This window comes from Natator depressus, chromosome 9 (genome assembly GCF_965152275.1).
Source record: "Natator depressus isolate rNatDep1 chromosome 9, rNatDep2.hap1, whole genome shotgun sequence".
NCBI classification, from domain to species: domain Eukaryota; kingdom Metazoa; phylum Chordata; order Testudines; family Cheloniidae; genus Natator; species Natator depressus.
In genome coordinates this window covers 44,274,753-44,289,588 of record NC_134242.1, presented here as the reverse complement: position 1 = coordinate 44,289,588, position 14,836 = coordinate 44,274,753, and the positions used below count along the sequence as shown (strand labels likewise).

General features: G+C 45.6%; 1 protein-coding gene across 2 annotated transcripts in view; it reads left to right on the top strand.

Moving 5' to 3' along the window:
- KLHL24 (kelch like family member 24) overlaps positions 1-14,836 on the top strand; it is a 44,978-nt gene that overhangs the window by 18,316 nt on the left and 11,826 nt on the right. For both annotated transcript variants that reach the window (XM_074964001.1, XM_074964000.1), the window contains 2 exons: positions 5,367-5,551; positions 7,873-7,991. In XM_074964001.1, coding sequence (XP_074820102.1) covers positions 5,367-5,551; positions 7,873-7,991 — 304 coding nt within the window. The remainder of the gene's footprint in view (positions 1-5,366; positions 5,552-7,872; positions 7,992-14,836) is intronic.

Sequence of the window (14,836 nt, the reverse complement as noted above, 5' to 3'; positions counted from 1 at the left end):
AACAGGAATAAACCTCCCTCTTAACACAGGGAAAATTAACATAAAACAAAAGATAAACTAATCCGCCATGCCTGGCTTACCTATACTGGTTGCAATATTGGAGACTTGGATTAGGATGGGTTGGAGAAGATGGATTTCTGTCTGGCCTCTCTCAGTCCCAAGAGAGAACAAACACTAAACAAAGAGGACAAACAAAAGCCCTTCCCCGCCCAAGATTTGAAAGTATCTTGTTCCCTTATTGGTCCTTTGGGTCAGGTGCCAGCCAGGTTAGCGGAGCTTCTTCAGCCTTTACAGGTAACAGGATGTTGCCTCTGGCCAGGAGGGATTTTATAGCACTGTATACAAAAAGGTGGTTACCCTTCCTTTTATGTTTATGACACTTGGGTTGACAGCTGTTGATCCTCCCTTCTTGTCCCTTATGCCCCTAAGCCAGGGGTGGTCAATTTTTTTTTGTCAAGGCCCAAATTTCTTGGTCAAGGTATAGTGAAGGTCCAGACTCCAGGGAAGAAAAATAATAAAAATAACTACAATGATGATAATGATAATAATAAGTAAATAAAGATTTTGGATTCTGTTCAAAAGTGTTTGATTGTCAGGATTTGGCCTGCGGTTGGCCTATTGACTACTCCTGCCCTAAGATTTCTTTGTAGAACAAAGTGGGGATGTGGGAGCCAGATAGCTGAATACAGTTGCACTGACATCTTGAGGTTGTCTGTCATATTTCCATTAAGCTTCTCAGTGACATCTAGTGGTTATGTTGTTCCAGTGCAGGGGTGGTGTCAAGGTTCCTCCCCCACTCTGAACTCTAGGGTACAGATGTGGGGACCTGCATGAAAAACCTCCTAAGCTTATCTTTACCAGCTTAGGTCAAAACTTCCCCAAGGTACAAAATATTCCACCCTTTGTCCTTGGATTGGCCGCTACCACCACCAAACAAATACTGGTTACTGGGGAAGAGCTGTTTGGACACGTCTTTCCCCCCAAAATACTTCCCAAAAACCTTGCACCCTACTTCCTGGACAAGGTTTGGTAAAAAGCCTCACCAATTTGCCTAGGTGACTACAGACCCAGACCCTTGGATCTTAAGAACAATGAACAATCCTCCCAACACTTGCACCCTCCCTTTCCTGGGAAATGTTGGATAAAAAGCCTCACCAATTTGCATAGGTGACCACAGACCCAAACCCCTGGATCTGAGAACAATGAAAAAGCATTCAGTTTTCTTACAAGAAGACTTTTAATAAAAATAGAATTAGAAATAAGAAATCCCCCCTGTAAAATCAGGATGGTAAATACCTTACAGGGTAATTAGATTCAAAACATAGAGAACCCCTCTAGGCAAAAACCTTAAGTTACAAAAAAGATACACAGACAGAAATAGTTATTCTATTCAGCACAATTCTTTTCTCAGCCATTTAAAGAAATCATAATCTAACACATACCTAGCTAGATTACTTACTAAAAGTTCTAAGGCTTCATTCCTGGTCTATCCCCGGCAAAGACAAAATATAGACAGACACACAAACCCTTTGTTTCTCTCCCTCCTCCCAGCTTTTGAAAGTATCTTGTCTCCTCATTGGTCATTTTGGTCAGGTGCCAGCGAGGTTACCTTTAGCTTCTTAACCCTTTACAGGTGAGAGGAGATTTCCTCTGGCCAGGAGGGATTTTAAAGGGGTTTACCCTTCCCTTTATATTTATGACAGGTGGGCAAACTACGGCCCTCAGGCTGCTTGCAGCCCATCAGATGTTCTTATCTGGCCCTCAAGCTCCTGCTAGGGAGCATGGTCATGGGCTTGGCCCACTCTGGCACTCCAACCGAGGGTTGGGGGCATGCCCCGTTCCACTCACCCGGCGCTCCCCAGCCCCTGACTCACAATTCCCTTGATGAGCACCATCTTCCAACACGCAGAGCCACACTGCGCAGGTGTGACTTCACTATGCTGTTTCCGGTATCAGAACCCCGCCCCTACGCGGCAGCCCCCCCAATGCAGCAGGACGCCCAATCCCCTCCCGGTCTTCAGCAGCCCCACCCGTCTCAGCTAGGGTGTCTCCACCCATGGCAGGGCCTGGTATGGCTGCCTTGGTGCCGCTGCTGGCAGGGCCCCTAGGAATCTCTGGTACGACACCACATAAGTCCCTCCTCCCCCCACCTCGGTAACATCCCTTATAGAGACCTCCCCCACATTACATCCCATAGAGTCCCCCCTCCCCGACTAGGCATTCATGGCCCACCATACAATTTCTATACCCAGATGCGGTCCTCAGGCCAAAGAAGTTTGCCCACCCCTGTTCTAGTGGGTGGACTCCTGTGTATTCAAAACAAAATATGAATTGCATACCATAAGCTTTGAATATCTTTAGACTGTCTTACAGTTGTTGCTTATTTCAGTGCACAGACCCACTAGACCTGTCTAATAAAAATGTATCCAGATGTACTTTTAGTTGGGTTATTATCATATTATCCATTTCAACCAGTTCTTCTCAACTACTTTTTTTTTAAAAAGTAAGAATTCAGTAATTTTTTCCTCTTAAGTGAATTACTTTGTATTTAACTACTGCACTGCTGGCTATTATTTTTTATGCAGCACCCAAATATGGCGGATGCTTTTACAGACAAAATTACTGATTTTTCAAAATCCCTCAGAATTTCTGTCTGTGGAAATTTTAAATTTTTTTAACAGATTTTCTTTGAACTGATTAAAGGACTGCTACCCAGGCAGCCATTTGTTGGTCTATATTGTTTAATTCAGCTTCTTCAAATAATGTCATGAGAGCTGTATAGTTTCCTGTGTGAAGTACATCAGAAATCTGATTTTTAATTTCTTCTGTGAAAGCACTGGATTTAATTCTTTCCTGGGTATCTGGCTGGTGAATCTTGCCCATATGCTCAGGATTCAGCTGATCGCCATCTTTGGGGTCGGGAAGGAATTTTCCTTCAGGGCAGATTCGAGGAGGCCCTGGAGTTTTTTCGCCTTCCTCTGTAGCATGGGGCACTGGGTCACTTTATTCTCTGCTCCTTGAAGTCTTTAAACCACGATTTGAGGACTTCAGTAGTTCAGACATAGGTGAGAGGTTTTTTGCAGGAGTGGGTGGGTGAGATTCTGTGGCCTGCGTTGTGCAGGAGGTCGGACTAGATGATCATAATGGTCCCTTCTGACCTTAGTATCTATGAATGTTACTTTAGTAATGTGGTTCTCCATTTTTTCTATTTTGGGGACCACGTAATGACAGAGATCTCATGGACCACTTTCCATGCCATCTCCTGGGCCCACCCTTCTTGCTTCTCACAGTATTTCATTTTCTAGACTGCCAGAAGGAATCTTTGGACTATTCCTGGTCCATAGGCCACAGTTTGAGAACCACAGCTCTGATTACCTCCATTTGCATTTTTTTTCAATAGTTAACTGTTGCTATTAACAGCCTATGCCTAATTGTATTTTGTGCCTGCCTCTTTATTTTTTAATGTGATCCCTATTATCTTTATTCACAGCACACTGTCCTACTTGCAAAAAATTCTAAGGTCTGGTCTACACTAGAAAATTAAGTTGTCTTAAGTACGTAGCTCGGGGTGGATTTGGGTGTGAAAAATCCACCCCTCTGTGTAATGTGGTTAAGCTGACCTAACACCTAGTGTAGACAGTACTGTGTCAGTGGATAAATTCTTCTGTCAACCTAGCTACTGCCTCTTGGGGCTTGTCTGCATTTGAAATGCTACAGCAGCACAGCGGCAGCACTTCAGTGTTGAGACTGTATATGCCAACAGGAGGCATTGTCCTTTTGATGTAGGTAATCCACCTCTCTGAGAGGTGGTAGCTCGGTCAACGGAAGAAATCTTTCATTGACCTAGCTTAGAGCTGTCTACACAGACACCTGGTCTGCACTAGATAATTAAGTTGGCAGGGGTGTGGATTTTTCATACCCCTAAATGACGTAGTTATGTTGACCTAATTTTCTAGTGTAGATCAGACCCTAATCTCCACACGTGTGACCATCCAGAGGTGTGGTTTGTTTATTTTTAAATCCAGTTCTGGATTTACAATATTTTAGTAAATCAATTCTCCTTCAGAGAGAGCAAAACTATGCATCACCACTCTCAGGCAGTATTTTCGATCCACGGATATTGGCTCATTTATTTCTTAATTTAAAAAAGATTTGCAATCCTGTATAAGGATGCGAGTTGTCACGGAAGTCACTGATTCCGTGACCTCTGTGACTTCTGCAGTGGCTGGTGCGCTTAGCCCGGGGGCAACTCAGGCAGCCCTAGCATTGATGTAATTACATGGGTGCAAATTTCCCTAAACTAGAGAAGCTTAAATGGAGAGAGGTTTTTATAGGTGGCTCATGAGCAAAAGTGAATTTGAGGGAGGGACTAATGATTTGGTAGGCTCATATATAGTAGCTGGTTGATCCTTTCTATCCATTCATATATTGAATGAGATATTGTAGTGAGGTATGTTTATTTTATATTATAACTATAGAAGTATAATCTGCAGGTACCAGGTTTTCTTAAGAATTTGACTGGAAAGTGAGCAGGACTATGGAGAAGGGTTAATGTCTAAGCTTCTTTAACTCTGCATTTCCATATTTTCAAATGTTTGGATTTGATATTGGATTTTATTTTGTTTTTTGGATAAGTGTAACATTAACTTTGAATTTGCTGGCTTTGGTACTTGGTTTTATTATTTCAACCTTCTTTAAAGTTTCCCTCCATTACCACACCCACTTTCACATTACTGATACATATTTGCAACCATACATCCTGTCTAATAAAGTTTTTGTCTGATCCATAAGTTTAAAACTTTTTTAAAAAGAAATTTTCTGTAACACTTGGAAGATATTTAGTTCTAAATTTGTGAAATATTAATGTGGTGTAAACTGTCACAGGACTCTTTGTGAGATTTGTAATTTTGCAGAAGACTGTTTTCAATATGATGGATTTTATATGAAACTTCCAAAACTGCATATATAAATTTCTCACACATGGCTTCAGCTTTACCTCTGATATTTCTGCATTTTCAGTCAGAGGAGGAAAACAATCTTCAAGTTTAAGGGCTTTCTTTTTTAAAAATTGATTTTTTCATGGAACAATCATACAATATAACTCCACCATTTATTAAAAAAAAAAAAAAAGAAAAAAAGGTTACTTATTGGCATGGTTACCTGGCACACAGTGGGACGGCTGGAAATACAGTGAAAACCCTTAACCATTTTGTAAGGAAATAATTATTGCTGTAGAAGTCAGTATCACATTAAATAATAGATTTTCAGATTTTAAAACTGTATGATCTTGGTTTTTCAAGCTGATATTGTTTGCTACATATGCTTTAATAAACATCTATTTTGTCTTTCTGTTTTCATTCTTTTAGATCAACTGGTTATTCTGAGGTGATAGTCATTGTCGGAGGCTGTGAACGAGTTGGGGGGTTTAATCTGCCATACACTGAATGCTACGATCCTGTGACAGGAGAATGGAAGTCACTGGCTAAGCTCCCAGAATTTACCAAGTCTGAATATGCAGTGTGTGCTTTACGGAACGATATTCTTGTTTCAGGTAAATAATTCCAGGAAGCTTAGTATCGTGATGACAGCAGGAACGTCCTTGGATAATTTACAGTTCTTTAGGAGATTGTTGCGCTTTGAATTTCGAGAAGCTGCTGAAATGAAAATTTCATGAATTTCACCCCCTCTAGCCTATTTGTTGCTTACCAAATCATCTCCCTCCGTATGTCTTGAGCATAAACCCTGTGCCTATATTTGGTAGCCACAGATATTTTTCTCTTATTGTTTTGCTTTTAATCATTAATCATTACAGCCACGGCTGAAGTTTCATCAAGGAGGTCTGGGGATATAATATTGATATGAGTGGAGCTTAGAGCTAAATGACTATATGAACTGACCCACAATCCAGTATGTCCTCCTCCATACCAGTTAAGTATGCAGCTTTTAAATATTAGTGCTCAGATTCTGCAGTGAAAACAGATCAAACCTTTTTTCAGCATAGAAATGCAGAGTAGAAGCAAATACCTCACCCTTCTTAAATACTGACCTGGAGATGCTGAGCACCTGCATCTCCCAGTGAAGTCAGTGGCAGTTGTAGATGCTCAGCACCTCTGAAGTTCAGACAAAAAAATAGTTATTTGGGTCCATGTCTGTCATCTGGACCAATGGTGACAGACTTAACTGGATACTAACTCCTGTCCTGGAACTATCTATTTCCCCCATTACAGACAGTGAAACTGAGAGGGGGACATATGCATGAACGCTGTAGAGGAAAACAGCCAGTATTATGTACATGCCTCATAGCATATACATCTTAGAGATTTCCTTTCCAGTGGTTCATCCATGCAGTGGTGCTCAAAGAAGTCTAAAGAGTGTGGAGAAAGTCATTGAAATATTACCCAACATTAAAAAATCTGTTCGTGTGATGTCTTATCACAAAAAAATGCATGTATTTTGCTCAGCATATTATTCTGAAAGGTTTGCACAATGGGACGTATTTCTCGTGTATTTTCATGTTTGAAAATATTTATTAATATTAACATTTCATAGAATCACAGAACTGGAAGGGACCTCAAGAGGTCATCTAGTCCAGTCCCCCGCACTCATGGCAGGACTAAGTATTATCTAGACCATCCCTGACATGTTTGTCTAACCTGCTCTGAAAAGTCTCCAGTGATTGAGATTCTGCAACCTCCCTTGCTGCAATTTAAGCCCAGTGCTTCTTGTCCTATCCTCAGAGGTTAAGAAGAACAATTCTTCTCCCTCCTCCTTGTAACAACCTTTTATGTACTTAAAAACTGTTATCATGTCCCCTCTCGGTCTTCTTTTTTCCAAACTAAACAAACCCAATATTTTCAATCTTCCCTCATAGGTCATGTTTTCTAGACCTTTAATCATTTTTGTTGCTCTTCTCTGGACTTTCTCCAATTTGTCCACAACTTTCCTGAAATGTGGCTCCCAGGACTGGACACAATACTCCATCTGAGGCCTAATCAGCGCGGAGTGGAGTGGAAGAATTACTTCTCGTGTCTTGCTTACAACACTCCTGCTAATACATCTCAGAATGATGTTTGCTGAGTCTACCTCTCAGTCTACTTCTGAACAACTGCCTTATTGAAATGTAATGTTTTATGACACAGCAGAATGAGATCCAGTGTCAAAAATAGCTGATAATATCCTTCTCAATACTGACTTAACAATTAAGATAAAAGCGTTACTTTTTAGTATTAATTATCTGTGAGAGACTTATTAGAATTGTTTGTCTAAGTTATAATTAACAAAGGATCTGTTGTCTTAAAGTGGAGGACAGTGGTTATTTAGATTAAAATGCAGGCCTTGCCTCTTTGTTAGACTTTTCTCCAGCAGTGACATCTTCTAAGGAACCACCAACAACTAGCAAATAGAAGGCAAGAGCAAACAAACATGCACATCAGAAACAAAGGAGGCTTTGAGAATTGCCATCTAAGAAACAGATCTCTCCAATTTCTCTACAGCATGAAGATACCACACGGATAGGTGCCTTATCTGAGATAGATCATGGGAGATTGTACTTTGTAGCGGGTGGGGAGAAGAATGGTGTAGATCATTATGGTAGATGGTATTTTGGGCGAAGGGGTTGGAAGAGATTATTGTTTTGGGAGACTTCACTTCATAAGAGATGCACTTCCTCTACACAGTGACCAAGAACATCTGAAAACCTTTATCTACTGAAATTTATATAATTACAGATGAGTCTACATCAGATGTATAGGATGTGACATTTTCCATGGTCTACTGCAGAGGAATATGTCAGTATCCAGCATCTCTTATTTAATAACTTCCTTAGTCAAAGATACATTGGTTTTTTTTCTGTCTTTTTTCATAATTTTAAAGGTGGAAGAATTAACAGCCGTGATGTGTGGATTTATAACTCTCAGCTTAACATTTGGATCAGAGTTGCTTCCCTAAACAAAGGCAGATGGCGTCATAAAATGGCTGTCCTTCTTGGTAAAGTAAGAGAAATAGTTTATTACTTATTGTAGCTAATACATTTCCCAAATATAAGCAAAACTTAAATGTAAAACGATGTGTAACTATTACAGTTAGACTGCATTCCCCATCAACTTCTATTGCTTTTAATAACCAGTTATTATGGGCTCAGTCAGGTTGGCAGTGTCCATAGAAGTTAAACTGATGTTTCCCGAACTTTTGATTCTTCTTCGAGTGCTTGTTCATGTCAGTTCCAATCAGGTATGTGTGCACCGCATGCACAGTCGTGGGAAAGTTTTCCCTTAGCAGCTCCCGTTGGGTCGGCTGTGGAGCCCCCTGGAGTGGCACCTTCATGGCGCTCAATATATGACCCTGCCGACCCAGCCCCTCCTCAGTTCCTTCTTATCACCAGTGACCGTTGTTGAAACTGCGGTCACTTGCTTAGCAAGTGCTTCCCTTAGCGTTCTTTCATAGAGTTAGCTTAGCCTAGTTTAGTTGTAGTTAGTCTTAGTTGTTAGTGTATATATTGTACATAGTGAGGTTTGGGAGCGGGGTTTCCCCAAAACTCCTCCCCCCCCCCCCTTGGGCTCCAGGGCATGCCGCGAGCCCAAGGCTTTAAACCCTGCAGAACCTGCAGCAAGCCTGTTCCAACAAGCGACCCCCACAACTCATGTCTGAAGTGTCTGGGGGAGGCACACCAGACAGAAAGTTGCAAAATCTGCAGGGTTTTTCGCCCCAGAACTAAAAAGGAGTGAGAATTCCAGTCGAAGCAGTTGCTTATGGAACTGCCCTTCGTCCCCAGTCTGCTGCGGACTGCCAGGACCCCGCACCGAGTGCGTCCATACGGAGTGCCCCAGCATCAGTACGTGACACAGTTTCAAGGAAGGACTCTCGTCTTAGAGCTCTCCAGCACCTCAGGATGCACAGACAACCCGGCACTGCTCACATTCACCAATGCCACACAAGCGGCATAGAAAAGCTGACAGAGGATGCTCCCCAGAGCAGAAAACAGCGGGACCTGCAGGCACAGTATCAGGGTGTCCCGTGAAGCCCTCGCTATATAGGCAGCAAGAGTGGGTGCCATCGACTTCAGTTCCCACGAGGGGACTGTCGAGTCTGGCACACAGTGACTCCTGGGATGGGCAGTGCCAGGTGGAGGAGTTGGAGTTACCCTCCACCCCGGAAACGTTTGAAGCCTCCAGAGACTTACTAGTGATGACGGCTCCTCAGCCCCTGGTGCTCAGAGATAAGCCCCCGGCATCACCACGACAGTCGCCATCTAGAGGCAAGCCAGCCATGATGCAGCGGTCACCCTCTCCTGCCTGGCACTGTTCGCCTCAGCACGGCTCCAGATCGCCATCCTCAAGGCACCGCTCTCCGGCACCAGACCCCATGAGGGGTTCTCCAGCACCAGCGGCACAACGCTCCCCGGCACCAACAAGGGAGGAGCAGCAATCCCTGGCTCCGAGAGAGAATCGGCACTGGACTCTCGGCACTGGTCCCTCAGCACTGGACCCCCCGACACTGGATTCCTGGTTTCGGTTCCCAGCCTGGGAATCTCGACACCTGTCCCTTGCGTCATTGGCACAGGTCCCCAGCGCAGTACCATGCAGCACCACCATGGTCATCTCAGTCGAGATCCATGTCTTTGGACTCAGATGGTGACTCGTACTATTCCCATCGCAGTAGGCATAGCTCTGACAAGCGATGGAGGGAGGCACCAATGGCATGGCAACCCCAGTGGCAGCCTCCAGCGCAATGGCCTTTTTGGACCCCCTGAGCTTACCATCGGGCACAGGGCTCCTTTTCCAGGGGCTCCCGTTTGGTGGCCTCGGAGCCCAGACCACCCCAGACAGGCAAAGATTGACCTATGCCCCGTGGTTCCGAGGCGACCTTGGCGCAAGCCCCACAGCCGGCCCAGATCGCCACCAAGGCAACTCTGAGGCACAACCCATTGCAAGGCCAGGCTACAGTCGCCACAGAGGCCCCAGATGCTGAAGAGAAGGAGGTCAGGGAGCCGGAGAGTCAGGAGGATCTCATATCACCTCTGGTCTCCTCATCTTCATCCCCAGATGAAGCGGTGGCGGGATCTTCAACCTCGGGCCCTCCTCCAATTGACCACAGGGCCCACCAGGACCTTCGATGAAGGATTGCCCGTAACATGGGGTTACAGGTGGAGGAGGTGGTCGAACCCGAAGTCCCCATGGTCGACATCCTTGCGCCAGAGGGACCGTCCAGGGTAGGTCTGCCACTAATAAAATCTATCCAGAGCAATATTAAGACTCTGTGGCAAACTCCTTCCTCAATCCCACCCACAACTGGGGGGGGTAGAGCACAAGTACTTCGTTCCCTCCAAGGGATACGAATACCTGTTCTCTCACCCACAACCATACTCCCTTGTAGTATCGGCGGTCAATGAGAAAGAGAGACGGGGCAGCAAGAGCCGGCCCCTAAATCTAAGGAGCCGAAAAGGATGGACCTTTTCGGCAGGAAAATCTATGCAACTGGGGTCCTGCAGCTGAGGATAGCTAACCAGCAAGCTATCCTCAGCAGGTACAACTTGGTCCTCCATGTTGAAGCTTAAGGAGCTGATTCCACCAGACTCCAGAGCTGAGTTCTCTGCTATCATTGATGAAGGGAAGGCAGTGGTGCAAACCTCCCTCCAGGCTTCATTGGACTCAGCTGCCCGCACCCTTTCCTCAGGAGTAGCCATGAGGAGGAACTCATGGCTACAGGCAACCGAGTTGCCCCTGGAGCTGCAGCAAACCCTGCAGGACCTACCAATCGAAGGCACAGGATTATTTTCAGAGCAGAATCCAAGCTGCACCGTCTCAAAGACTCCCGGGTGACTATGAAGTCGTTGGGTATGCACACCCCAGCAACCCAACGACAGCATTTCAAGCCCCAACTACTACAACATAGCCCATATCCTCCTCCGCCGAGGCAGGATTTTCATAGGCATAGGGGCAGGAACAACAGGCACAAACCTTCCAGTCCCACTTCAGGGCAGGGCCAAAGCCCAACCAAACCTTTATCTGGCTCTAAAAAGGCCTTTTGAAGGGATGCCTGAGGATGGCTTACTCACCATGACATTGGATCCTTCCCCCTGTTTTATGAATCGTCTATCCTACTTTTACTGTGTGTGGTCCCAAATAACATCGGACTGCTGGGTTCTTCACACGGTAGAAGTGGGATATTCTCTCCAATTCTGCTCCTCCCTCCCAACCCCGTTCCCCATCCCTCTTCAGGAACCTTTTACACGAGCAACTCCTTATCCAGGAGGTGCAAGTGCTCCTTGCAACAGGGGCAGTGGAGAAGGTTCCTCAGGAGCTAAGGGGCAAGAGATTCTATTCCCATTATTTCCTAATCTCCAAAGCCAAGGGATGTCTCAGACCCATCCTAGACCTGCTAGGACTCAACAAATTAATGATAAAGTTGAAGTTCCGCCTAGTCTCCCTAAGTACAATTATCCCTTCTCTAGGTCCGGGGGACTGGTACACTGCCCTAGTCATGAAAGTTGCCTATTTTCACATAGCCATTCGACCGGCACACAGACGATTTCTCTGGTTTGTGGTCGACCAAAAACATTATCAGTTCACAGTTGTCCCCTTTGGCCTGTTAGCAGCCCCTGAATGTTCACTAAGTGCATGTCCGTCGTAGCAGCCTTCCTTCGAAGGAGGCAGGTGCAGGTATACCCAAACCTCGATGACTGGCTGCTCAGGGGCCACATCAGTGAGAAGGTGAAGTCTCAAGTCCAATTAGTCAGATCTACTTTCAACAGACTGGGTCTTCTCCTCAATGTGAACAAGTCAACCTTGTCACCGACCCAAGGAGTAGAGTTCATCGGGGCACTGCTGGACTCAGTATGGGCAAGAGCATTTTTGCTAGAGACCCGATTCCAGGTCATGACAGACATTATTCAAGGCCTCAGGCAATTCCCGACCACCACAGCAAGGGCATGCCTGAGTCTCCTCTGCCACATGACAGCCTGCACTTACATGATCCACCATGCCAGATTAAGGCTCAGGCCACTCCAGGTGTGGCTCGCTTCGGCCTACTGCCTGGGACGCAACAGTCTGGATGTAATGTTCATGGTGCCAGGGCAAGTACTCAAGTCCCTCCAATGGTGGTTTGACCCCCGGGCAGTCTGCAAGGGAGTTCCATTCCTGGGGGGAGTTCCAGCCCCCAGCCCTCCTTGTCCCTTGTAACGGACGCATTGGCTCTGGGATTGGGCTCGCATTTGGGAGACCTACAAACACAGGGCGTATCGTCATGGGAGCAGCTTCCCCTTTATATCAACATCAAGAAGCTCAGGACAGTATGGTTAGCATGCCAAACCTTGCAGGCCCAGCCATGAGGTCAGTGCATGGCGGACAACACCACTGCCATGTTTTACCTCAACAAGCAGGGTGGATCCCATTCTTCCCCCCATGTCGAGAAGCCCTCCAGCTATGGGAGTTCTGCATAGCCCACTCCATTCACCTGGAGGCGTCCTATCTCCCAGGAGTGCAGAACAAACTAGCAGATCACCTCAGCAGATCGTTCCGAAATCATGAGTGGTCCATCATCCAGATGTCATACACTCCATCTTCCAAGGGTGGGGGTTTCCCCAGATCGACCTGTTTGCCACCAGGAACAACAGGAAGTGTCCAATATTCTGCTCCTTCCAGCGTCACAGTCCTGGTTCAATCACTGACGCGTTTCTGCTTCCCTGGGGAGGCCGCCTGTTGTATGCCTTTCCCCCGATTCCTCTCATGCACAAGATACTTCTCAGGGGTAGAGCAGAGGTAATTCTGGTGGCCCTGACAACAATGGTACACCACCCTCCTGGAACTGGAACTATATCTATCCCATTGAGTTATCTCTGAATCCCGATCTGATCATTCAGGACCATGGTTGCCTTCACCACCTGGACCTCCAGTCCCTCCATCTCACAGCCTGGAAGCTTTATGGTTAAACCCCATGGAGCTTCTGTGCTCAGAACCAGTAAGGTAGGTCCTACTTGGCAGTAGGAAAACCATCTACTAGAGCCACATATCTAGCTAAGTGGAAAAGGTTCATTTGCTGGTGTGCCCAGCAGCATACACCTCCACTACAGGCATCTATACCACTCATTCTAGAGTATCTTCAGTACCTGAAACAAGAATTACTGGCAGCGTCATCCATCAAAGTACATCTCGCTGCTGTCTCAGCCTTCAACCCGGGAGCGTCCAGTCGATTGGTATTTGCTAACCCCATGGTAGATCGTTTCCTCAAGGGTTTGGAACACCTACATCCTCAGACCAGACAGCCTGTCCCAGTATGGGACCTCAATCTTGTCCTCTCCAAATTAATGGGGCCCCCTTTTGAGCCAGTAGCGACTTGCTCCCTTCTCTATCTATCGTGGAAGGTAGCCTTCCTGGTGACCATCACATCAGCTAGAAGGATGTCAGAGCTAAAGGCCCTTACCTCCAATCCACCCTACACAATCTTCCACAAGGATAAGGTGCAACTCAGGCCACACCCAACCTTTCTTCCCAAGGTAGTGTCACTCTTTCATACTAGCCAAGACATTTTTCTACCTGTCTTCTATCCTAAGCCTCATGCCAGTAGTCGAGAGCGGAGGCTACACTCATTGGGTGTTTGGCAAGCGCTAGCATTCTACATCGAGCGCACTAAGCCGTTCAGGAAGTTGAACTAGCTGTTCGTAATGGTAGCAGACTGGATGAAAGGGCTCCCTATCTCATCTCAAAGAGTGTCTTCCTGGATCATGTCCTGCATCCACACATGCTACAAGCTGGCCAAGGTCCTAGCCCTTGCACTTACAGCACATTGCAGGAGGGCACAGGCCTCGTCAACAGCGTTCCTGGCCCAGGTCCCGATAACAAGAAATTTGCAGGGAAGCAACGTGGTCCTCAGTGCATACATTCACCGCTCATTATACTATTACCCAGCACACTAGAGATGATGCAGCATTTGGCAGAGCTGTGCTCCAATCAGCATTTCCTTAACTCGGACCCCATCTCCGGGGTGGAGCTTGGGAGTCACCTGACTGGAATTGACATGAACAAACACTCGAAGAAGTGCTTCTCATAACTGTTCTTCAAGATGTGTTGTTCATGTCCATTCCAATACCCACCCTCCCATCCCTCTGTCAGAGTAGCTGGCAAGAAGGAACCGAGGAGGGGCCAGGTCAGCTGGATCATATATTGAGCGCCATGAAGGCGTCACTCCAGGGGGTTCCGCAGCTGACCCCACAGGAGCTGCTAAGGGAAAACTTTCCGACAACTGCGCACGCAGCGTGCACACATCTGATTGGAATGGACATGAACAACACATCTCAAAGAACAACAGTTACGAGAAGGTGAGTAACTGTTTTTGTTTGTTTGTTTTGCAATGGAGCACTGTTGTGGTACATTGTGGAAGAACTAAAAGGAGATTAAATGTTATGGGTACAAATGAGCAGCAAATTACACCTCTTCATAAACACAGAGGTTAAGCATGTGTCCAACAATGATTTGATACATAAAATAAAACTGGGCCTCAGACATTTTTATCTGCAAATCCTTCACTTATGTAGCCACTAACTCAAATTGATCATGACTTTAGCAGAATATCGGGGCCTTTTTATTTAATATTCTGCATGTATATTGAACATTTAAATCAAAATATAAATCAATAAAGAAACTCTTATTCTTGCTGCATTTCCAAAGGCCTATTTTATTTATGAACAGGTTTCATTCATGAGTGTGAGTGGCGATATATACGCTCGTCAGTTAACTGTAGTATGTAACTTCTTAAAGATAACAGCACCTGCTTCAAGCTGGGATTGACCTGAGGTGAACAAATTGAGCAGAGACAGTATATCTGTCAATATGCTAATGTTAAT